Consider the following 26,339-nt stretch of genomic DNA (forward strand, 5'->3'; position numbering starts at 1 on the left):
CTAACAATTATATTGTACTTTAAAGTTTGCAAAATATTTTACAATATTACCTCATATGATATTCATAAAAACTCTTAGAAATAGGCACTATTATTTTTATTTTTCATCTCCTACAGATGAAGAAACTGAGCCTCAGCAAGGTTAAGTGATGTGTCCATCTAGGACTTACAGCCAGGAACTGTTAGAGGTAGAATTGAAATGCATCTCCTAACTCTCATGTGATAATATCTCTAGCCAGAAAAAATGTTCTATAGCCACTGATTCACCCCTGATGGTCTATAATCTAGTTTTCTCCTCTCCCATCCCCAAGAGTGTTTGACTAGTAACTAATAATCATTTCCAAGACAAATATAATGGCCTTTAATCGTCATCCTTTGAATTCTGTTATCACTGAGCATTTCTTGAAACTCTTATTCTTTCTTCTGGTTCTCCAACATTTCTATTTTCTTCTGCCTGTTCTTATAACTTTCCCCAAACTGTGGATGTTCTCCCTCAGTTGTCTTCTCTGTTCATGACCATCTGAACTTTTACAAGCTCACTCTGAGCCAACCTACTCATAAGATTTCCAGTAATCATCTCTATTCCTGATGTGGCCTGAATCCCAAGTCCGTATTTCCAAATGGCTAGAAAACGTCCCTTAAGTGTCTTTTAACCTCAAACTTACAGCCAATAAGAAACCCCATAGTCCTTATGGAAAAAAAAAACAAACAACTCCATTTTTTTCCTTTGAAGGATCTCTGTGATTTGCTACTGACCCTTTATTCTTCATACTACTTCCATATTTCCTCACATTTAGATAGCTCAGTCTCCTGGCAGGACTTTCTTAACACTGGTCTCTTTGTTACTATATTTCATGCTTCACATTTCTGCCTATTATCTCCCTTATGACCCATTTTTGTCACGCTCAAGAGCCCTAAACCAATCTTACATTTGGCTTTTAAGTCCTTTATAATCAATTCCAACCCTTCTCCCTCCAGCCAATTTTATTTCCCACCAATTTCTCAAATAGACATTTCATTCTATTCAAAGTTCCTCACAGTCTCCAAACATCTGATCATATTTCTCCTCTACACTTTTGCTTATTCTAGTCTGCTACCTATAAATGCTTTAAGTGCTCTATCATTCAAAGCCGAGGACAAATTCTACCATTATGAGTATTTCCCATCTTGTATAATATTTACAAGCTTGTAAATTATTTCATATTTGTACATTTTTATCTCCTCCATTAGACTTTAAGCTCAAGGAAGGACAAAGACCATACTTTCTTTCCACAGCTGGCATTTGACAGTTAATCATTCAAGAATTTAGCTATCAGCAGGTCTTACAAGATAAGGGGAATGAAAATAAGGAGGCGAAAAAGGTACCTTGATGGATTACAGGGAGGGGCAATTGGCAGGGGTAGACTTTTGAATAATTTAATCTGAATCTAAATGAGCCTTCATTACAATGGGTTCTACCTATCAGAATTTCCTTAACTGCTCCCTGAGACAGGCAGAGAACAGCACTTACAGAATTATGACCCCACAGACACTGTATTCAATCAGGTCAAGTTATAATGTCAATCCCCACAGTTATTTTTCTCGAATAAAAGAACTTGTACCCAACTTCTTTGTGGATTCATTAGGAACTGTCCCTCTTAAAGCAGCAAGTTCTCTAGTGACTTTGCCTGTTACACCACCTTTTAAAAAAGTACTAAGCCAGTCTCTTCAACAATGAGATGAACCAAATCAGTTCCAATTATTCAATAATGAAAAGAACCAGCTATACACAGTGAAAAAACTACGGGAAATGCATTTCTAATCCTTATGTTTTTGTCCACTTGCATTTTTTGTTTTCCTTTTCAGGTTAGTTTTACCTTATTTCTAAATCTGATTTTTCTTGTGCAGCAAGATAACTGTATAAATATGTATACATATATTGTATTTAACATATACTTTAACATACTTAACGTGTATTGGTCTACCTACCATCTAGGGGAGAGGGTGGAGGGGTAAAGTTGGAACAGAAGGTCTTGCAAGGGTCAGTGCTAAGAAATTACCCATGCATATGTCTTATAAATAAAAAGCTATTAAAAAAAAAAAGTACTAAGACAATAACATGTATCCTTCTGCTTATGACAATCTCTTTCCCTCTGGTAATCTTGTGGATATATTTTCTAGTCATCATTTTAGTTGCCAATTTAGTCCTGACACTCATATTACTGAACTAGCCTTCTAGTTAGGTACTCTGACTTCCAGTATTTTTCTCTAATTCATATTGCAGACTAATGTTTTTAGCATTTTCTTCATTTAATACCCCCGTCAGAAATTTTCTATAGTTTCCTTATTTCAAATTTAAATGTCTATTTATTTTACACAGTTGTCCCCAATAAGATTTTGCCTTCTCAAGTGATTTCCTATCAAATTCCTAACTAACCTACAAACATGAATCATCCATTCCTAATACTCAGCCTTCAATTCTCTCCTATTTAAATCCCTGCTCACCAAAATAAATAAAACAAAATAATAAAAACAAAACTTAAAAAGAAATTAATTTCTGCTTATCTGGCTTAAACTCCAACTGCACTTTGAAACCTTTATAGCTTCTGCCATCATCAAAATTCTCTCTTCTATAACTTATAGCTATCCTATACCATTCAATCTAGTACTTAACTTTTCATTGTCTCACAGTTGGCTCCTTCTTAAAAAAAAATGTGTTAGTATGTATGGATTACTTGCTGTCTAGGGAAGAGAGAAAAAGTTGGAGCACAAGGGTGAATGGTGAAAACTATCTTTGTGTTTATATTGAAAATAAAAAGCTATTATTTAAAAAAAAAAAAAGTGTTAGATTTATCTCTTTGACTAGACTGTAAACTTTTTGAAGATATTCATTCTTGAGAATAGTTCTTCCCACAGTGCTTAGTACAGAATAAGTACTTGTACACATATTTTACTAATTAAAACCAGAAATCTTAGATTTTTCAGGGAAGCTAGGTGTCGCAGTGGATAGAGCACCAGCCTTGAATTCAGGAGGACCCGAGTTCAAATCTGGTCTCAGACACTTAACACTTCCTAGCTGTGTGACCCTGGGCAAGTCACTTAACCCCAGCCTCAAAAAGAAAAAAAAAAATTTTTTTTTTTAGATTTTTCTCTTCCCAAAGATGAAGACTGCTAAGGCATAGTTTCAAAAATGCATTAAGAGTTGTAATTAAGGGAAATCCCGCATAAGAGAACCATATATCCTATTTTTGAAGAAAAAAAAAAGTTTCTAATTTAAAACTATTTCCAAGGAAGCCTATAAATCACACACACACACACACACACACACACACACACACACACACACACACACACACACACACACACACACTTTAGGAAAAAGCAATTAAAAGTATCAGTGGGAAACCCAAAGAAAAGCACTCTTATTTACTATAGGCTGTCAAAATTAAGTAGCACAACATAAAGAACAGATTACTTTGCAAATATCTATTCATTTTTCCTACAGAGAAACAGTCTTTGAACTCTAACACAAAATTGGATTATAATACAAGTCTACATGGCATATTTAAGAGGATCTCAATAGTAGTTAGCATGCAGTAGCTTCTACTATTTGCCAGTGCTGTACTAAGCTTTTTACAAATATTATCTCATTTGAATTTCTTGACTCCAGGCTTGCTCTCTATACATTGAACCGACCAGCTGCTTTTAATTCACACTCAAGAGATAGATAGGTTAGTCTTTCTTTTAATAAACACATTTGTATAAATCAGTATTTTCTGCCTCTATTGAGAAATTGGTGGCTTCAACTTCCTATTAGCTGCTTTGCTTGGTTTGGACTCCATAAATATCAAGGTTCCTCAGCAAAAGCTCATCACCAGAAAGGCTTAGAGACTGTTTCAACTGTGCTACCCCACACCTTCTTAGTACCTTCAGTTACTCTTCTGATTGGATGGAGGACAGAGCAAAAATAACTCACTCCTAAAGCCTCCCTTTATGAAGGACTCAGAATTAATTGTTCATCTTCCATAAGCTGCTCTCTTGATTATATTTCCCCATTCTGAATCGTAAGCTTCTTGAGGTCTTTTTCTTAATTGTATTCCTATCCCAGTGCTTAGTACAGTGCCTGATATTAATGTTATTGACTGATGATTGGTCCCCCATAATTCAATTTTCTCCCTTTTATAACTGGAGAAGCAGAAACCAATTTTTATGAACATGAAAGAGAAGTACACATCCTAGGTTTAGAATAGCTGATAAAACTTATGCAATTCTGTGAAACTCACTCCATCCATTGCAATTTTTCCATATCACCTGCTTAGGCCTTACCATAATGGTCCTCAAACTTTTTAAATAGGGGGCCAGTTCACTGTCCCTCGGACTGTTGGAGGGCTGGACAATAGTAAAAACAAAACTCACTTTGTCTCTGCCCCTCAGCCCATTTGCCATAACCCAGCATGCCGCATAAACGTCCTCAGTGGGCCACATCTGGCCTACAGGCCGTAGTTTGAGAACCCCTGCCTTACCATATTGTAGAGTTGACTGTGAGTTTTGAAAGGGTATGTCAGGAGAGAAAAACAAGACAGACTTTTCAGGGTGCTTCCAGACTGCATACTTGTCTAAGAACCAACCAGTCTAGCTAAGGAATAGGAGAGTTCATCATTAACAGGTTGACCAACAAGTAATGAATTAGTAAACCATGAGGATCTATTTTCATATATGCTGCTGCTAAAATAGTTTAAAAATATTTTTTCCATATCCACATACTGTACAGTAAAATGATGCTTATTAAAGTATTTATGGCATTTTTAGACGATAAGCAAGAGATATTAAGAGTCAGAACCAAGAAAAAAAAAAGGCCCTAAATTAACCCAATAAGAGCAGGAATAAGAAGAAAAGCACAAAATAGAAGATGAGCAAACAAGGCTGAAAGGAAAAGTCACAAAATAAGGAGAAAACTTAAAAGAATCAGGAAAGCAAAGAGATGGAAGCCAAGGGGGGAAAAAAGTGTGATCTAAAGTACCTCATCACCTAACTCTAATTTAACCGAAAGTAGTGAAATGGGCAGGGGAAAAAAAAAGATTTCAGAGCTTTAAAAAAATCTCCTCCTACCCTCCAGCCTCAAAGGTTCTAAATATGGTCTCCTCCATTTATATATAATATATATGATTTTTAAAGAATCAAACATTTAGAAAAACCCCTGCACTTCTGCAGGATTATAATTAGTGAGTTTAAAAAACAAAAAACAAAACAAAACTACCAAAGTGGCTTTTTATCCTTTTTTGTTCAATCTTTACACTTGTACCACTTGATTCTAACTCAACATTACCCCTGATCCTGACCCTGACCCTGACCCAATCCGGGAACTCACCTCATTGATTTCTTTAATCATCTTTATTTTCTAACTACGGGTTCCCTCCCTTATCTTTAAAAAACCTTTCCTTAACTTAGGTCCTATAGATTTAAAAGTAAAACCAATAAGCAAGCCCCTGCCCTCAAGGGTACCCAAAGATAATAAAAGGCAATCTGAGTTGGATGTAAGCATTAATGATGAAGAGGAAATAATGCAAGGCCCATCATAGGAGGTGGCATCAGGGTTGAGGCTCAAAGGAAACTACAATCCTTTATTTTATGGAAGATGAAATACTGACTTCTGGTGACAAGTATCTGCAAAGTCCCATCATTCTACCTTTACTATGTATCTTATAGTTCAGGTATTATCTTTTCCATGAAAACTTCCCTGGGAATTCTTTATTCGAAAGCATTCTCCTTTACCTCCACTTTTCCTAAAGCACTTTTATCTGAATCTTTTGTTCCCATCAAACATTATTTTGAATAATCCTTATTTGCCTATTACAGAATAAATTTCTGAGGGTAGGGACTGCCACTTTTTTAACCATTCATTATAACTCCAATACTTAGCATACTACCTTGTAAAGGAGAATTTAATAATTAAATTACTGGTCCAGTTAACTGAAGACCACATTAAACTTCCTCTAAATTTCTTGTCACATGGAGCAGGATAGGGACATAAAATCAAACGAACCAATTATTCTGTTTTTAATCCATGTTGGGCTACCCTCCATTACAGTAACAGTGACTCCTATTCCTCCCCTATTCCCTGACTCTTAAAACATCTTTGGTCTCTGAAGCTTTAAAAGGCTAACTTCATTAAAGAGGATAGAAAGCTCATTTGGTTGTTCAATCTCATAGGACTTCTGTTCTTCTCTACAATTACCTACTGAAAATGCAAAGCAACTCCAAAATAAGAATTCTTAAAAGAAAAAAGAAAAAAAATTTAAGGTAGTTCAGTTTCAAGCCAACAAGCCTTACTGGACAGCTTCCATTTCCAGGTTAGTGAAAACCAGATGAAGATAAAGAATGTCTACATATTTAAATGGCTATCATGCTTATTAATTGAATTATGAACTTACAATGCTCATGAAGAAATGTGCTTTCAAAATGAGCATGACATGAAAACCTGGGACACATTATTTACGGTCTCAAAATAATTTGCTTCCTTCAAAAAGCAAAAGTAAAATCCATTTAATAAATCATTCACACCAGCTCATTTTGGCTTTTGGTAGAGAAAAAAAATCCCATTAAGTTTAAATTCAGATTATCTGTGTCTGCATGCTAATGTAAACACAAATATCGAAGTCTTTTTAAGTTCTCTGGGGACAGGAATGGCTTATCTCTAGATGTGCTTTACATATTGCACTTTAAGTATCTTAGAAATTTTATCATTATATGAGGCCAAATATCAAAGAAGTATTTACTGTTTACCAGACTCCTTAAGTATTATAGCCATTTCCTTATCTAATAAACCTGATAAACTTGACTAATAAATCTGACTTTTCAAAGTTCAGTTTTGCTTTTTATAGACTTGAATTTGGTATTGGCTTCAGAATTACCCTCACACAAAGCACTATATAAATGCTAGATTTGATTATAATAATTATTATTATCCACATAAGCTGAAGCTGTATGATACACACAATTAACCTTAACTCTTTACTCTTTCTTTTTTATTCTAAGGGATGGCTCTCTTAGAAGAGGAAGGAGGATTACTGGAAAATATAAATATCAGAAGAAAGCCAGAAAAATGTTTCCAAATTTTTAAAGATGTGAGTTATGGCTTAAAAATCATTTTTTACATGAAAGTATCATTGTGCAGAAAATTATTCCAAAATTATGGCTCTGAAAAGTTCTTAAGTGTTCTAATTTCATCTTTGTATCTTATGAGAATAGGCCAAGGGAACCTACTGAACCCTGATTCAGATCCTAAATTGAAATCAAAGTTCATGACAGAAAATCATGAAATATTCTGCTTCCCACCCCCCACCCCCCCAAAAAAAAACTTTGTATATACTTTTGTAAGATGATGAAGCTTGAGATAAATATTTTTACAAGGTTTGTTTGTTTTTTTCTGGGCAAGTGATTTGTTTATAGACTGAGCAAAACTACCTCATTTCACTTGAAATCATTTAAAATTCCCTCTTTTCAAGTGAGACTGGTGGCTACAGGTAATTTTCTACCCACTAAAACAAAGCTCTTACTTTAAAATCCTAGCCAAGTTATAATTTGTTAACTCTTCTTTATGTTCTTCGAATTGCTTGAGAGCACACTGTGAGTATTCATGTGATGTGTCATTTCTGGCAATTTGAAATATTTATCAGATTCGCAAGCAGACCAGATTATTTTAAAGCATTCTGAATCCTGGAACTATGGCCTCAAACCTCCAGGTGTAAAAGTTTCTATGATAGTTGCCATAAAAGTATGTATATATGACTCTCAACCTACTGCCCCATGAAAAAGATGGAAATCCTAACAAGAGCATATCCCAATACTACTGGGCAACTATTCCTAAGCATTTTGGCAGATCCATTTTTAAAGATCAGGGAAACTTCAATATGTAGAATATGCCCACTAGTCCAGGGTGAATGTGAGATTGAGGAAAGCAAAGTATCTTCTCTGTAACTTTTAGGTAGAGAGTTGCCCAAAGCTATGAGAGGTTAAGTAACCTGCCAAAGGTCACAACCAATGTCAGAGGCAGAATTTGAATCCATGTCTTCCTTAATCCAAGCAGGCTTGCTATTCACTATGCAATGCCTCCTTAATTTGCATTATTAAAAAAATACATACTGTATAAATATATTGTAAATTACAAGTATTATAAATATATGTAATTGTATTTATATAATTCCTTTATGAAATCAGAAATACTGTTTACTTTCATAATTTCCTCCCATTTGTCTCTTCTACAAATTTACATTTATTTAAAACCTAAGAAATGGTCATTAAATGTGAATTTAAATCCCCATGCTTGGAAGAACTTAAAATGTAACCTTTAGATTTCTCTTACAAGAATGCAAACACAGATACTCCCACTTGTTAATGCTTCCTCTTGAAATTATTTGCTTGTTACATAGTTTTATGTGTACATATTGTTTCCCATTAAAATATAAATTTCCTTAAGAGTAAGATCTGTTTCTTTCATTTTTCTCTTTGCATGCCTAATACCACATAATAATCATTTATTACTTGATTGATTATAAGGAGATTCTTAAAAATATGAAAATGCGCATGTTCTTAGTATTAGGGAAAAAAGGCCTCCATGAATATTCCATTATTTGCCTTCTTTTTATGACACACCACCCTAATAGCAAACCCTAGAAGTAGAAGTAGAAGCACTTTCTTGTATTCTTTGCTGACAAATCTGAGTTTTCAAAGTTGAATAGTCCAAGGCCTTAGTACTTCCGAAGCTCATATGACTTCAGCCAGGCCTCCAGGGGATGCCCGTTTTTGTTCATCCAGATGCTGAAGGATCCAAGTTGTCTGATGTAAAAGAATTGAATGGTGCAAGACTTCCATGCTGCCTTCTATTTTGTGACTCCTTTAGATAAATGCACTTACCTGAAACCAATCATTGAATTGCTCAAATCAGTACATCTGATATGATGAAGAAAAGTCGATGCTGGGGTGCTCTTTCTTACCTTATGTACACTTTTGGGGTTTTCCAACCAAGCATAGTACATTTCCTCCACATAATTTGAACTAGTCCCACTCAAAAAGGGCTCAGCAGCCACAGGTGCACCATAGCACCTAATTTGTTGAAACGTCCTAGCTGCTGCTGGCCTGTTTTGTGAAAGTGTCTTAACAGTCTGTGAGGCCGTCAATGGCCTCAATTTAGCAGCACAAGTCCGTAAATGAAACATTTTTGTCCTGAAGCCTCACACGAGCTCCTGTTGAAATAGGAATAAAATAATATTTAAGCAACAAGAAAACTGGAACAAGGGGGGAAATACATATTTTAAGACTTTAAATTCTATTAACTTGGTTGTATATCAGAGGTCCTACTCTTAATCTCTACCCTCAGCTTGTAGAGGTGAGCCTGGGTGCTTAAAGGTTATGGCAAGAGCACACAATAATAATTGCTAACATTTACACAGTGCTCTGTGAAAGTTTTATATAAATATACAAAGGGTAAGTAAGCTGCTCTGGGTCAAACATCTGGTGAATGTTTGCAGCCACATTTGAACACAGGTCTTTCTGACTTCAAATCCAGTACTCTATCTAGTATACTACTAAGTGCCAAGTTCTGATAATTCTTAACCTCATCGAATGAATCTCTTAAGGGCAGAGGAGATTTCATTTTTGTCTCTGTATTCCCAGTTTAACGCATGGTAGGGGCTTAATAACTACTTCCTGATTGATGACTGATAAGTATGGGATTGGCATATGCATGCGCGCACGCACACACACACACACACACACACACACACACACACACACACACACACACACACACATTGTTCAAGGACCAGCATAACTAAGCTGAGAAAGGTCTATAGGCTAACCACACATCTCAAAAAAAAAAAAAACATTTATTAAACTGCAGAAGAGAAATTACATTATCATCAGGAAATTACAGTTCCTTCAAATATTACTTTGGTTATTAAGGAGAAAAATGATGTTCTCCAAAATTGCCTGTATAGATGTGATGCCAAAAAATGGGGAAAAGAATCCAAAGTTATGGTAATATTGGAAAATGACCGAACATATTGTATATCAGTGAAACACTTTTGTACATTAAAAAAATACAAATAGGAAGACTATAAAGGAATATGGAAAGACAAAAGATAAAGAATAATTTGAAATATATTGCTTTACATATGATCATTTCAAAAATTGTTTCATTGAATATTTTATAGATAACTAAGGTTGAAATAAAAAACGACAGAAATAAAACCTTAAACCCAGCATTACCTTCAGTAGTAGTGTTTAGTCTGCATTTGACATACTGGACAAGATGAGGAGCAAAATAAGTGATTAAGTCAAATCAAAATAACACATTTTGAGAGTTTACTGTGTAGAAAGCACATATTAATGCTTTAGAGAGATAATATATATGTCTTTATGCTTTTTATCAATGCTTTACCATTAACTCCCGCTGCTTACTGCTGCCCTTTACTCTAACACTTTACTATATTGATTTTTAAAATTTTTTAGTTTTTAAAAAAAGAATTTGTACATATAGATTTCAAATGGATGACACAGCCACATTTTAAGAAGCAAATTCATTACTCACGCACAAAAAAATCAGTCTCACTTATAATTACAAAGGAAAGGGAAAAATTTATGGTTTGGGTTCCCTTGGTAAGGTATATAGGGCAAAATAGAGTTTAAAAGGCAGAGATGCCCAAGACAAGGAAAGCTAAGTTCTAGTATTATCAATGGTTTTCAAGCGAATTCACAAAAGGACCTGAAAAATTGGATCATGGCAGCAATTACTTCACTGGTTAATGTGGGAGAATATTAAAACCCTTTTTAGTTTCTTTAAAATGCTTTCCTCAAAAGCCCTTTTCAAAACCCCAAGAAAATCTCATTGGATCAAAAAACGTTTAAAATCTCAGAGAAATGGATTAAGGGTAGTACCAAATCTTTAAAGAAAAACAGGGCAACTAGATGGTACAGTGGATAGAGTGCTGGCCCTGAAGTCAAGAAGACCTGAGTTCAAATCCAACCTCAGATACTTTATAATACTTTCTATCTGTGTGGCCCTGGGCAATATTTTCTATCTGTGTGACCCTGGGCAAGTCACTTAACCCCAATTGCCTCAGCAAAAAGAAAAAAGAAAAAAGAAAAAAAAAAGAAAAGAAAAATGCTGGTTTATATAATTGCCTTCCACACCTAAAAGTCCAATGACTGGTGATAGATTGGTCTAATGATAGAAGTAATTGGTGGGCTAGCCCTCATTCTACTAAATTATCAATGGAAGGAAGAAAATCCTTCATTTGACTTCAGGAGTAAAGGGTTAATGTTTTGTTTGCTCAATTCTAGAATGTCAACCCAGATTATCACAGAGTCAATAAACATTAATAAATTCCAAATTACTATATGCCAAGTATTGTGTCAAGCAATGGGGAAACAAAGAAAACCAGGAGTCCCTGTCCTCAAGGAGCTCATAATCTAATAACATGAAAACAACTATATACAAAAAAGATAAAACTAGAAATAAACAATAGAGGGAAGATATCAGAATTAAGAAGGCTTCCTTTTAAAAAGGTGAGATATTACCTGGGATTTGAAGGAAGCCAGGAGGTGTAGATAAGAAGAGAAAATGCTGGGACAAGATGTGTGGTACACAAAAAAATAATTACGTGACAATGCAAGAAACAAATATCAAGTGTTGCCATTTTAGAAGAATATCAGTGAGGCCATGGAGACAATCTTAAAAAGCCCTTAATGGAAGAGATAGGAATTGAGCTGGTTGGAATAACTAGACTTTATATAGGGGAAGAGCATTTCAGAGAAAAAGAGCATTGCAAAGGTTTTGAATCATCACTGCAGTAAAAAGGGTACTGCAACTGAGGTCTAGAGATCAGTGTTCAACTACAGGGTATAACACTTAAATAACTAAGATAATATTACTTACTCTCTTCCAGACTCAATTCTCTCATCTATAAAATGGGAATAATATTTATAATTATCTCACCATCCTATTGTACAAAAAGGACTGTGTAAATTTTAAAGTGTTATGTAAATATAGGCTTGCTAATAAACATGGTAGTAATTATAATGATAATCATATTAGCAGCTGGCATTCAAGAACTGCAAAATGGTGCATAAATATTTTTTTTTCAAATTTACCACAATCTTGGAAGGTAAGTGCAATTATTATCCTAATTTTACAAATGAGGAAAATGAGACTCCAAAGAGGATCAGGGAAAAAACAAACAAAAAAAAAAAAAACAGGCATCAACTTAAATACAAATCAAAGAAATACAGCAGTATGATTATTTCCTTCATCTAAAACACCCTTTTCAAGGGAGATACAAAGATAGCTTTGGTAGTCTTCTACTTACTAGTACAAAGTTCTTACTTTAAAATCTTAGTTAAGTTATCATGTATATGACTTTTCTTTATGCTCTCCAAAGTGCTAGAATGCACATTAAGAGAAATGAAGGTTTAAGAGTTTTAGTCATCAAGGAAAGATAGTATCTTATCAAGGAAAGAAAACTAATGATACAAAATGATCATGAATTCAGTGAATGTCATATAAAACTATGTGAAAACTTAGTTACCATAAAGATACAAAAGTTGCAACTTTGCTTATAAATATACAAACATGAGATAAATCTCAAATCTGGAACATATAGTTCTTATGGATGCCAATTGAATTTATAAAAATGCAGCATTCAATTCACATTTAAATTACAAAGCAAATATGGAATTATAATGACCAAGCTTGGCACTAGAGAAAAATATCTTCTTTCTTTGAAGAAAAGTGGAGGACTATGAATATGGTATGAACAGATATTCTCAGAGTTGACTGGTATTGGTTAGTTTTATTAACTGCCTCCCCCTCCCCGCCCCTGCTTTTGTTTTTATTCTTTGTTAGAAAGGATGATTCAGTTAATAGGAGAAAAGGGAGAGCAAATATAGGAAATGGGGGCAAAATGGGAACAAAAGATATCAATAAAATAACATTTAACAAATTAGGAAAAGCTAAATATGTGATCAAACAGGAACAATTCTGAATATTTTTCCAAACATGTTTTCAACTGATATCTTAAAATATTCTCCAATAAAGAAAGGCCAATTGAAAACAAATTATTTAGTATTACTATCTACAGCAGGGATTGTCAAACTACGGCCCGTGGGCCAGATGCGACCTGCTAAGGACATTTATGCTGCCCCACAGGTTATGGCAAATGGACTGAGGGGCGGAGACAGAGTGTGAGTTTTTGTTTTTACTATAGTACGGAACTGCAATAGTCTGAGGAACAGTGAACTGGTCCCCTATTTAAAAAATTTGAGAACCACTGATATAGACTTTAGAGATTTGTCTAACAGAAGAGGCCAAGAATTTTTAAAATGTGCTTTCCATGCACACTTCTAAAACTAATTCCTTCCAGTCTGAAATGCCCAAAGTATATAGGTCTTTCTAAATATCATATTAATGATGTGGAAGATAATATCCATAAAAGCTACCCACTGATAACAGGTGAACTATTAAGAAAACACTAACCCAGTTTATATCCTCTAAAATGCCAGTTCGGCATATCACTACACTGCCACCTGACAAATAACTTTAGTAAAGAAGATCAACTTCAATTTCCATTTAGTAGTCATCCATAAGGCTCTTACTGTATGGTTCAATGATTTTCATTAAAAAAATTATAAATAAGTAATTGGGAATCACAAAAGTTATCCTAATTCTTAAAAAAGAGCACAGAACTTTTTGTGATGTTAAAATGAAAATATCTCTTCACTTTGACTTTAAAAACCTCAAAGATGTTTAACATACAATTGACACCTTTAAAGATTCAAGAAATATAAGCTGAATATAAATCAGGGTTGGTGAGAATTTCTTTGCTTATGTTACTCTATATTTTACAAAAACAATAATCACATTCACCCAGTGCTGGAAAAGATTTTTGTCTAATCCAATTGAGCATGATCTTGGCTTAAAGTGCAGAGCTACTACCTAAGCATAAATGCAGGCTTGTCACTTAACTTGGCTGGCCCTGGGTTGTCCTATGTGTAAAATGGAGTGGACTAGATAACTTGGGTTTTTCCTGTTCTATATATATGATTTTATGATGAAACCCCAAACCTAATGTATAATAAGTTCTGCCACTTCTACCCCACATTTTTAATAGATATAATTCAGTTTCTCCCCATTAATACCTCTATCAATGAGAAAAAGGCAGCCTAATCCTTTCTCTTCTTGTTCTAGTTACTAAAAAAGCTCTCTTATACTGAGCTGGTTTTTTTGCCTTTCTGCAAATTCCACCCGGCCTTAGTTCTTTCTCATGACCTTCCTTATAGATGGCTGTGATGTCTCCCTAATTTCTCCTGGTCCTAGTTCTATCCTTTGAAGACATAATATATTTATATATTATTATTATAAATATATTTCCATTTGCAAATATCTGAAGAGAGAAATCAATTCCCCTTCACCAAATCTTCCCTACATCAAATAGTCCAAATTCCTCAAACAGCAAGGCCTTAAGAACTCTACCCACCCTATCTTAGTTATCATTTTCTTGGATATAGTCTGTAAATGTCTTATTTTAAGTAGCTACATAATTAGAAACAATTTTCCACCTACAACTAAGGTCTAATACTATTTCCAGAAATCTGGACATCATAATCCTAGTGAGAGGCGCAGTGTGACAGTGGAAAAAAATGCCCCTGAGAAAATCTGGATTAGATTCCTACCTATGAGAACTAATGTGATTATAGACAACTCAGAACCTTGGTTCCCTTCTATGCAATAAGTCATGGATTTAGAATTAGAAGGAATCCCAAGAGACTATATCAAGTCCAGTGCCCTCAGATAAGAGAACTGAGGCCCATTAAGTGAAGTGTCCAAGATCACAAAGGGAGGGAGCATTAAATGGTAGAACTGGAGTTTAGATCACAAAGGTCTTCTGATTCTGAAGCCAACTCTCTGCACTGCCTTATTATTATTATTATTATTATTATTATTATTATTATTATTATTGCTGAGGCAATTGGGGTTAAGTGACTTGCCCGGGGTCACACAGCTAGTAAATGTTAAGTGTCTCAGATAACATTTGAACTCAGTTCCTCCTGACTTCAGGGCTGGTGCTCTATCCACTGGGCCACCTAGCTGCCTCTGCACTTCTTTATTCTGTGGGTGGTTGTAAAGGAGTTTGGCCAACCCTAATGTGTAAAATAGTAACTTAGTAACATAAAGTAGTCTCCCACTGCCAGGTCTATAAACTTGGGCTGTTTAGCCTGGAGAGGCAACACAGCCTACTAAAGAGCAGGTTAGCGTCAGAATCAAAAGGCTCAGCATTTAAATCCCACGTGATACAACCCAGCTGTATGATCCTGGGCAAGTCACTGAAATCTCTCAAAACCCAAAAGCAACTGTTTTAAGACCATAAATTAAAGGCCTGCTAATATGCATTGGTTCAAGGAGTTTCTTTACCAAACCTCTTAAATTACTAGTCTTCTCCAAAAGGGGGGGAAAAAAAAGGAAAGGGGCAATCTAAGAATATATTAATAGGTCATAATGAATGTATGGTCAGTGAAAACTCCTAAGTATCTTTCAAAAGAACCAGTTTTTAAACCAGGTTTACTCCACCCTATTCTGAAAGAATTTATTAAATGTAGGTCAGATTTACATTTATAGTGACTGAATTTTATTTTGTTGGCTCTGGCTCATCATTCTAACTTATAAAATCATTTTAGGTGTCGTCCCCCCCCCCCCATACAACATTTTAGACATGCTTAACTATGAGATATCTGCAATGACTAGAATGTTTTCAACCAATACCTTAATAAAAATGTTGGATACAATAAGGCAAGACAAAGGAGAATCCTACAGACAAAGCACCAAGGACCTTGCTCCAGACTGGCAGTAATGCATTAATCAAAAATCTTAGGCTATGATGATGCAACTAATTGTAGATCTACCTAATTATACTACTGACATGTCTCTACTCTGTCCATAGGCAGACTTTGAAACTTTATTAATTGCCTTGCTGAATTCTTCTATCAAAAAAGAAAAATTATTTGGCCACAACATGTATTTCACAAATCCATGATATAATTGCCCTAGTAATAACCATTTTCTTTTTTAGGAAAAAAAGTAAAAGAAAAGATGAAGTATCTGTGATCTCAACTAGAAAAGTATTTCAGGTTATATGGAAACTTAATACAAATCAAGGTCTTAAGGAATTATTAAAAATGCATACAAGTTAGGAGTCACATAGGTAGGAAGTGTTGACAGTAGTTGAACTCATATTTTCCTGATTCCAGACCCAATATTCTATCCACTAACTAATTTTATTACATTGCCTCTAGAAGCATTTTACAAACCTTGTTTAGCAATTCATTCATTCTAACTTACTTATCTGTAATTTGTTAAATCTACCTTTTTCCTCCTACTTGAAAATCTGAATACCTCTAGTCTACCTGTAGCATTTTCCCCCCAATTAATCAATAAGCATTTATTAATCTTTTATCATGTTTCTCACACAGTCCTATATACTGGAGATCATTTATATTATTATTTTATTAAAGCTTTTTATTTTCAAAACATATATGCATGGATAATTTTTCAACATTGACCCTTGCAAAACCTTGTGTTCCAAATTTCCCATTTCTCCCACCCTAGATAACAATACAAGCTAAATCCAATATACGTATACATATCTACAGTTATCATGCTGCACAAGAAAAATCAGATCAAAAAGGGAAAAAATGAAATAAAATGCAAGCAAACAACAAAAAAAGAGTGAAAATGCTATGTTGTGATCCACATTCAGTTTCCACAGTCATCTCTTTGGGTGTAGATAGATGCCTCTAGCATTCTCATACCTTTCTCCTACCTCTTTTATTCAAGTAATATTTGGAAATTATTATCCTAATATTTTCACATTTAGAATTTCAAAGAAATTTTCTTGGAAGAGAAACAGAAAATAGGAGTTTTTTACCTTTTCTCTGTGCACTTTGAGCCAGAGATTCAAATGAGATATGGCTGGCCTTGAGGTTGTAGGAGAATGAAGCCCAGCAGCACATGAACTAAGTAAGGCAGGAGTTTCTGAAGACTGATTCCCTAGTTCTCCAGCAACTTATTGCTATTAGAGTCTGGGGGAATTATCAATGTATTCCCTAAATTCAATTCAGGTCTCTCTTGACTCAAAACATCTCCTGCTTTTATATATTTTTTTTTCCTGAGGCTGGGGTTAAGTGACTTGCCCAGAGTCACACAGCTAGGAAGTGTTAAGTGTCTGAGACCAAATTTGAACTCTGGTCCTCCTGAATTCAGGGCTGGTGCTCTATCCACTGCGCCACCTAGCTGCCCCTCCCTGCTTTTATATTTTCACACACATCAACCTCCACTAGCATGGACTGGAATTTGTAACACCTTTAGTCATAATGTATATAAATTAGGGTTATCAGTTCCAGCCAAGTGGAAATATGCATTTAGAAATCAAATAATGTCACCATCTGGGATTTCTTACTTCCAAAATCCAATATTCTTTCTAGCTCAGCTCAGGTGCCACCTCCTCTATGAAGCCTTCCCTAATATCCCTCCTTTCCCAAGTGCTGTTTTTTCTGAATTAAATCAACTTGTATTTTCTTATCTGTGTACATGTTATATTTCCCCAACCCTAAGAATAGGGAAAAGTATATTTTTTACTTTTTAATCCTAGTTCTTTATATAAAGATGTTTAATAAATGTTTGTTGATTTAGTTACATTATTATTTGTGTCTCACTGCAACTCATTGGTATAGTGGATAAGCTGGATCTATACTCAGGAAGCCCTGAGTTAAAATCAACTTATCAATCAACATTTATTAGATGCCTATTATTGCCAGGCAAAGTGATAGGTAAGCACAGGAAATCTGGTTTCCAATACTTAAACTAGCTGTGTGACCTTGAGCAAGTCATATAATCTTGTCTGCCTCAGACTTCTCCATATTAAATAAAGTAAAGATTATAATAATAGCACCTCCCTGATAGGACTGTTGTAAGGATGAAATGAAATAATATTTATAAAGGGCTTAGCACAATGCAGTTTAATCAATGCTTATTCTTTTCCTTTCTTTAATCATACACAGACTAATAAACATTCAAATTTGACTTCCAAATATGCGGGTGAGGGGAGGGAGGAAAATGCCTCTCCTGTAGATTTTGTATTTTTCAGAACTTATCAAATTCAACGTGGGTCTGCTCTTTTTGTAAAGCCATAGGATCATGAGAAAAAAAATAAGAAATTTGGATTTTAAAAAAATTTGCCCCAATGAGAAATCAGATTCAGATGAGTTTTTGTAATAAAAGTCTATAGTATGTGTCTGTACACCCCCCCCAATACCTCTCATTACATTAGCTAAGCTAATTTCCAATCTTCCCACAAGGGAGTCTAACTGGATACTAATTAGATACTTTAACTTAAAAAACTATATAATATTTACATATTATATATAATATAATGCAGGAGACTTGTATCCAATAACTTACTAGTAATGCTAAAGTGGATTCTTTAAAAAATGACATAAAAGCCAAGAATCTGATGCACAAAAGGCCATAATATTGTCAATTACCCTTCAAGGGAATTTTAGTATTTATCAAATTCTTAACTGTGGTTTGAGGATCTGGGTTCAAATTCCATCTTTAATAGTCTTGTAACCTCTCTGAACTTTACTTATCTGTCACACGTTGGGATTAAACTAGGGGAAAGTCAAAGGTACTCTATTCTTGTTGATCTAAAAATCTGAGTGTCCAAGTTCAAACATGCCCAAATCACAGATCACAGAATTTTAGACCTGGGCCATTAGAGATGATCTAATTGCTCTCTCTGCCCCATCATCTTATAGATGTAGCCACTAAGACCCCAAAAGGTGAAATGGCAATTTCCAATGCCAAAATTAATTATAGAGCCAATTAAATGACTCTTAGTGAAGTGGCATTTTGCTATAATTCTCTTGCCTCTAATCCTTCATAGGAATCCTGTAGTATTCAAACCTAAATTGACAGATGATTCTGATATTAAAGAATTTTTAAAAGCCAAGATATTAGATAAAATACAAAGATTTTCTACATTATCTGATTAACTGGAATACGTGTGACTTATTATGTTTGTCTTACATTTTGGAACTTATATTTATCCTAACTTTGTACGCAGGTTAGATCAAATGATTTTCAAATTACTTTTTACATAACCATAACAACTAACTTAAAAAAACACATCTTTCACCCTCTTACTTCAGCAAAGTATGAAATTCATTTAGGAGAAACCTATTTGGGAATCACATTTATCACGTCATAAAAGATGTTGTGAAAAAACTCTGAAAAAGGAAAGGAGGAAGATAGCACAACTTAAAGGAGGTAAATCCTCTGTCAATCAAAATGGTCTAGAACAGGAGTCTAAACAGTCCAAAAATTTCCTCTTAGATTTAAATTCAACAGAAAAAACATGACAGGTGAGTGGAAGAAACTACTCCTTAGGATACATAAGGATGAAATTTCTATATTCATTTGGATTTAAGATTCTATGAAATGTTTTTTGTTCTGAGGATCTGAATCTGGCATTACATTGAGTCAATGTGATAAAGCAATGGTGTCAGAGCCAAATAGAAAAAAATTCCAATAGGTTGCATATTGACTTAGAAAACCACAAATTATCTTATTACCTCTACTATATTTATTTTATTTTTATCTATTTTGTTATACATTTTTCAAAGATGTTTTAATCTGGCTTGGGCAGTTGAGTCTTCCTGATTAACCTTGAGCTTGGGTCTTCAATAAATACCTAACATAAACCACATTATAAAATACTGATGTTGTAGAAGAGTATAAATTATAGCTTTAAATAAAAGCTACACCAACTAACACATAATTAAGTAACACTACTTAATTGAAAGATTTCAACAACATACACAAAGTCTTATGTTGAGATCTGTAGAAGTGTGAGATAGTCTGTGCTCTCTTCTGAGAAGACATACCTGGCAAGCAAGTTGACCAACTCCAACCTTTCCAGCCTTACCTCACACTAGTTCCATTGTTACCCAAATTCCAACTAAACAAGATTGTTGGTCTTTCTCTGTATAGATCCCTCAATTTCCTATCTCTTTGATTTTATTTATGCTTACCTACTTATGCCGTTCTTCTTTCCTAGTCACTTGTTACCATCCTATCCATCCATTTATGGCCTAGTCCAAACTAATCTAGCCAGAAGGGCTCTCACTCACTCCCCAAAGCAATAGGGCTGACAAATCAACTTCTACTTTGCACTTTAGTGATGCATGCCACTTTGTTTCTTTCTAGATGCACCTGGCACAATCATTGATTTACAGATGTCCACACTCAAATGTTTGTTCAATTAAAAAAGCCACTTGAAAATGAATAAAAGCATGTGTGTGCACGTGTGTGCGCACAATAGTATATTGAAGTGGAATGAGAGCTTAAAGTTCTCTATGACCATGGGCAAATCACTTACTCAGACTGAGTTATAGAAAAGGTTCAGACTGGCATTGATGTAGTAGTTTCTTCCCCTAGGAGTTCCTTGTACCAAAGAAATCACAGGAATGGTAGATACATTACATAGACCTTTTGACAAACACAGCCCTTTTGTTAATATGGGGAACTCCCCAAATCTCCTTCTATCAATGTATATATGTAATTTATAATTCACCAGGTTATATCCTGCCTCCCCATTGATATGATTATGTATGGCATATATAACAGATGCTCAGGTTCAGCATTTTTAGGACACCTATTTATGACCTAAAAAATTAATAGGATTTGAGGCTGATAGTTTTCAGCCTTGAAAATGTGATAGTTTTCAAAATCAAATGAAGTTTTGTTTTCCTGCAGGGCAGGAAAATAACAGAATCTAAGTTGGTTCAAAAAAGGAAAAACTTTATACAGGATGTAGGTCTTGAAGAAAGGATAGGAAAAGAAAGTAGGATGATATTCTTTGTTGGGAAAAATACTGTGATCGAAAATATCAAGAAAAAAATGCCAAGTTATGTCCTGGAGGCAGTGAGAAATATACCTGACTAACAAAAAGTTCATATTGGAAAAGGGTAGGGGGGCTAAGGATAATTACTTTGATAGGTTTGGGGCCTCCTATGACAAGATAAAGATTATGGAAATGCACCTAAGATACCTGAGCAGAAGTAAATGATAAATTTGAAATTTTAGTATATTTTGGTGCCAAGTGTATAAGACTCAATGGAAAGGGAAGGAACTACAGACAGGCAGGCCTCTCTTACTGCCAACAGTGATTATAAAGAGCTCTGGATTTGGATTCAAAAGACAAGGTTTAAAATTTGGATTAAAAAACCTGTGTAGTCTTGGGAAAGAGGTATTTAAAACTTCTGGGTCTCAAGTTCCTTTTTTTTTTTTTTTTGGCTGAGGCAAATTCGGGTAAGTGACTTGCCCTATCCACTGCGCCACCTAGCTGCTCCTCAAGTTCCTTTTTAATTAAATTAAGGGATAGAAGCAAATGATCTCTAAGATTCCTTCCAGCCCTAAATCTTATGATCTATGTATGATCCAGACAGAGAAGCCAAGAAGCTATTACAATAGTCCATGTGTAAAGGCAATGAGGTCCAAACTTAAATAGTGATAATGGAAAAAATAAAGACATATAAAAAGAAAAATTAGGAAAAATTCAACAGGATTTAATAACTTAATGGCTATCAGGGACAAGGGAATGATATCATTATACACAGCACTCTTGAGGTTTGCAAAGCACTTAACAAATATCTTCATTTTAGTTACTAAACTCTGGGAGGTAAACATTATTATTATTCCCATTATGTGAGTGAGAAAACTAAAGCAGAAGTGAAGTAACTTGCCCAAGATAGTATACCTTGAAAATGTCCAAAGCTGAATTTGAACAAGTCCACCTAATTCTAAGTTCAGATTTCTATCTAACACCATAAGGCTGCTTCTTGAAAGGGAAGATTCAAAATGATTCAGGTTTTGTTCCTGAGTGACACTTAGGAATTATCATTGATGGGTATAAAAAAGTAGAACTAGTATGGGAACAAAATAAGGAATGCTTGATTCATTAAAAAATGTATATTTAACAGAGGTAGCTAGGTGGTGTAAAAATGTGTATTTAACAGAGGCAGCTAGGTGGTGTAGTGAGTAGAGCACCAGCCCTGAAGTCTGGAGAACCTGAGTTCAAATCTGTCCTCAGATACTTAACACTTCCTAGCTGTGTGATCCTGGATAAGTCACTTAACCCCAACTGCCTCAGCCAAAAAAAAAAAAAAAGCTAACATACATGTATAACCAGAAAAAAATAAAACAATTAATAAAGGACTTTAAAAAAATAAGGAATGCTATTTCAGACATGCTGAACACTGGGAGAGATGACAAAACATCCAAATGGAAATGTCCAATAAGCAGCTTACTGGCAACTAGAAATATAAATTTAGGAGTCATATGCATTTGTTCCTTTACTCAATGAGGAACTACTATGTATACAATTTGACTTCACATGGACACAATATGTACAGAGTTGGAACAAGTTTAAATTTTGCCCCGTCACTCACTAGCTTTGACAGAGACAGAGAGACAGTTGTACTAGAGGGCCTCTAAAATCTCTTCTACCTCTAACTTCTGTTTTAGAGTTGGAAGGACATCAAAAAACATCTAAATCTACCTCCCTCAGAAGTGATTTAACCAAGGTCACACAGGTCCTAAGTAAGAGAACCCAGATTTAAACATAGGGTTACTTTCCTCTACACATCATGTTGGAAAATCAAAAAAATCTTCTTTAAAGAGGATATATTTAGCTATCAATAATGGCTAAGTACAACATGGTACTTCCCATAGCCTATTTTTATTTTTTAGATTCTAGCTTCTTGAGGGCTATCAGTTGTTTGCTTCTTTGTATCCCTACAACTTAGAGTAAAACTTGGCACATGACAGGTATTTAATAAATAATCACTGACTGATTTTTTTTTTTTTTTGGATTCCTGCTCAGCCATCCAGCTGCCTCTAAATAGCACTAAACAGATATGAATAATGTGATAGTTACCAGATAAATCAAAACAGGTATCTAAAAGAGGATCCAAAAAATTGGGCAACCAAGTAGGCTGACAAAGGACAAAGGGCATCCTGGGGTACAAAGGGATAACCCCAACAGTGGGAAAACAGTCTGTGATTGTTGAAAAGCTAAATAAATTCTCTGCAATTTCCAGCTAATCTTCAGAACTCAAGCAATTTCAAGTAAATGCCAAAGGCCTGAGACCAGGATACTCGGGTGCTGAGGTCAAAGAAAGCCTAATGGACAAACTGGACAAGTGGCCACAATTACTGAAGATAGATGAAGCCAGCACTATGGAAGTTCTTTGCTGTGATATCACCTCTTGTGGCCTAGTGCAATAAGATGAGTTTTACTATATCTCCCTTTCTCAGTTCTAGACATAAAGTTGGCAAAAGGAAACGGAGAGAAAATATGGCCAAAAAAAAAAAAAAAAAATGGGACTGGAATACCAAATAGGTATTTGGCAAAACTGCTTTCCTTTGAAAGAAAAGAAGTTTCATCAATAAGGTCTTGAAGCCATGGATAGCTTCCTGTATATTCCCTAATTCAACCTCTGACAATTCACTTTACTTCCTTATTCTTTATTTTAAAATGCTTTAGTAAAAGTTCTGAAAAGTGGAAATTTATGGAACTTATAGGAAGTTAGGAGAATTGTCAAGTCATAGATTAGAGACTCTACAAAAGGTCACCTTCTCTTCTTCCCTTAGGATCAGAGATGAAGATTGGAAGGGTCCTTGGAGACCATCACATGACCTTTCAAGAAAATGAGGAAAAGTGAAATCTTATTCCAAGGTCACACATAGGTAGCAGGTGGAAGGGTCTGGATCCAAAACTAGATCGTCTCTTTTCAAAATCATAAATCTTTTCATTACATCATGGCCTTGTTTGAAAAGCCAACCTCATAAAATTTTGTTCCTCTGTCACATAAGGCTATTTTTGCTAGAATTCAGAGGCTCCATGAAAAGGAGCCACTCAGTCCGGGGGGGATGAGGGGGTCTGTTAAAACTTTATTCCCTAGTTCAAAAGTCCTTTATATAACTACTAGTTTTCTCATCCCCCAAAGCTTAGAAAGTGGTTAACATCCTAACAACTTAAGAGAAAATTAAAGAACAATATGCTGAGGGTTAAGGTCAGGGAGGAGAGGTCAAAAAATAAAGTCCTTGATGAATCTAATCCTCCGAAGAATTAATGGACTTTAAAAGAGTAACTGTAAGGTTATAAAAACGTGACTCCAGCCTCGTCCAGATTCTCCTCCTCCTCCCAAGCACCGAAATCTAAGGAGAGAAGGTCCGGAAGAAAACGCCTATCCGAGGCGCAGGTTCCACTAGAGAACTTCTGCTTTGCCAGACACAGGCACAAACAGGATCCGAAGGCAGCTACAAGGAGCCAGCCTGGCCCAGCCGGCAGTTCTCCCAAGCCGGGCTAGACAGCAAGGTGGGCGGGACTCCCGGGTGGGATGGGGCGGATCTCCCGGCACTAGGGAGGACCGGTTCCACCCCGAAAGAGGCAGCGCTTTGGAAAGATCTGTAGGGCGTGACCGGGAAGGAGGGGGTGTGCATGGAAGAGCCCGAACACTGGACTGAAAGAAGGAAGGGACAAACCGGACGAAGGGTCCGGACAAGATCACCTCCACTCCTCTGCCCACGTGATGCTCTCCCCTTGACCCACAAGGTCAAGGGAGAGGAGGCAGCAACTAGTTCCCTCACATCCGCCCGCCGAAATAACCCCACCTTCTTATCCCGGGTGACCAATCAGAAACCTCGCCGCACCCGCGCGGGATCAGTCGCGCGCGCCGGCAGCCGCCAATCTCCGCCCGCAAACCGCTTCGGTCTTCCCCATTGGCTCCAAAGGTAGTCTTTCAGAATTCTCCCATTCCCACCCGTCCTACCTCCGCCTCACTATGACTCCGACTCTCCTCCCTACCCCGTTTTCTCTTCCCGCCCCCAATTCCAAACCCCCTCCCCCTCCAGTCCGCAGGCCAAGTCACCCGGGCGGCGGCTGCAAGGACACGATGTCCATGCTTCTTGGTCGCGGCTGCCCGGCCCCCATAGCCCGTGGGGCAAAAGTCTCAGTCCTGGTCCAAGCCCAGTTCCTGGTAAACAGAAAGAGCAGAGGAATTACCTGTCTCCAGCTCCGGCTCCACCCGGGAATGAGGTACCAACTCCCCCAGTCTCAGCAACACCAGTGCCTTCGCCCCGCCCCCGGCCGCCCCGGCGTGTGACGTCACTACGCAGCCTGGCCCGCCCCTCAACCCGAAGGAACCGAAGCACCGCCCCTTGGCGCTCGATTTTCCTCCTTCTCTCCGTCACCCGTTCGCCCCACCCCCGAGCTCTAGACTCCCAGAGCATGAAAACGGTCAGTTCCCTCTCTGGAGGGCCTTCCTCCTTAGAGCCTACTTCTTTAGGGCCTGCTGTAGCCTGCGAGGGCTAACCTCACAGGTACCCTCTGGAGATTGAGACGGCTCTGCCCGAGTGTGTGACGTCACAGTATCCAGCACCTCTGAGACATCTGGAGCCCATGGAATGTTATGGTAGTGGAAGGGCGAGTACCAGACCCTCGTGCAAACGGGAGAAAGTGACAGAAAAGATGGAGCGAAGTGGGGAGGCAACTGGAAGCCCCATCTCGTGTGGGTTCTCAACTCTTTCAGCACGGGCCTTAGGCGCTTAGTCATAGTTCTTTGTGCCCTGCCCAGCCCCGCCCTGCCGGATGGGGACCTACTTTGACGTTGACTACAAGGGTTGGCAGATAGCAGGAAACCTCCTTGATCAGTCGATTAAATTCAACAAGCATTTACTAGTTGCTAGATTCGTGAAACATTAATTCTTTCGTGAGATAATAGGAATAAGCACACCTAGCAGCGATCTCTTTAACGGGGATTCTGAAGGGTTGTGTGTGCGTGTTCCGGTATATACCATTTTAATATAGCTGCTTTCCTTTATAGTTCTTCATATTTTATTGTATGCATATACAAACTTTACTCCTAGAAGGGGTCCGCAGGCTTCACCATAATGCCGTCGGGATTCGTGACATAGAAACTACATCATGGCAGAGGTGTCCCGGGGTAGTGGGCTGGACAGCTGGACTTTTAACTCAGGAAGTTATGGATTCACATTATTCTTGGGGCATTCGTTAGTTGTGTGACTCTAGGTCATTCAATTTGCCTGTGCTATTTTTATAAAACTCAGTGGCCCCGTTTGGGATTTTCTCAGCAGACGTACTAGCATGGTCTGCTGTTTCCTTCTTCAGCTCATTTTACAGATGAGGAAACTGAGAAAACGCATTTATTAAGTGTCTTGAGGTCAAATCT

The 26,339-nt window shown here is 36.5% G+C and overlaps 1 protein-coding gene across 4 annotated transcripts in view; it reads right to left on the minus strand.

Moving 5' to 3' along the window:
- Positions 1-25,659, minus strand: part of OGDH (oxoglutarate dehydrogenase) — a 93,373-nt gene extending 67,714 nt beyond the window's left edge. For all 4 annotated transcript variants that reach the window (XM_074288446.1, XM_074288448.1, XM_074288447.1 and 1 more), the window contains exons 1-2: positions 25,154-25,659; positions 8,972-9,220 (exon numbers count right to left, since the gene is read on the minus strand). In XM_074288446.1, coding sequence (XP_074144547.1) covers positions 8,972-9,193 — 222 coding nt within the window. In that variant the 5' untranslated portion in view covers positions 9,194-9,220; positions 25,154-25,659. The remainder of the gene's footprint in view (positions 1-8,971; positions 9,221-25,153) is intronic.
- Positions 25,660-26,339: the final 680 nt, after the last annotated feature.

The sequence above is a fragment of the Sminthopsis crassicaudata genome, chromosome 2, assembly GCF_048593235.1.
Source record: "Sminthopsis crassicaudata isolate SCR6 chromosome 2, ASM4859323v1, whole genome shotgun sequence".
Classification (NCBI taxonomy): domain Eukaryota; kingdom Metazoa; phylum Chordata; class Mammalia; order Dasyuromorphia; family Dasyuridae; genus Sminthopsis; species Sminthopsis crassicaudata.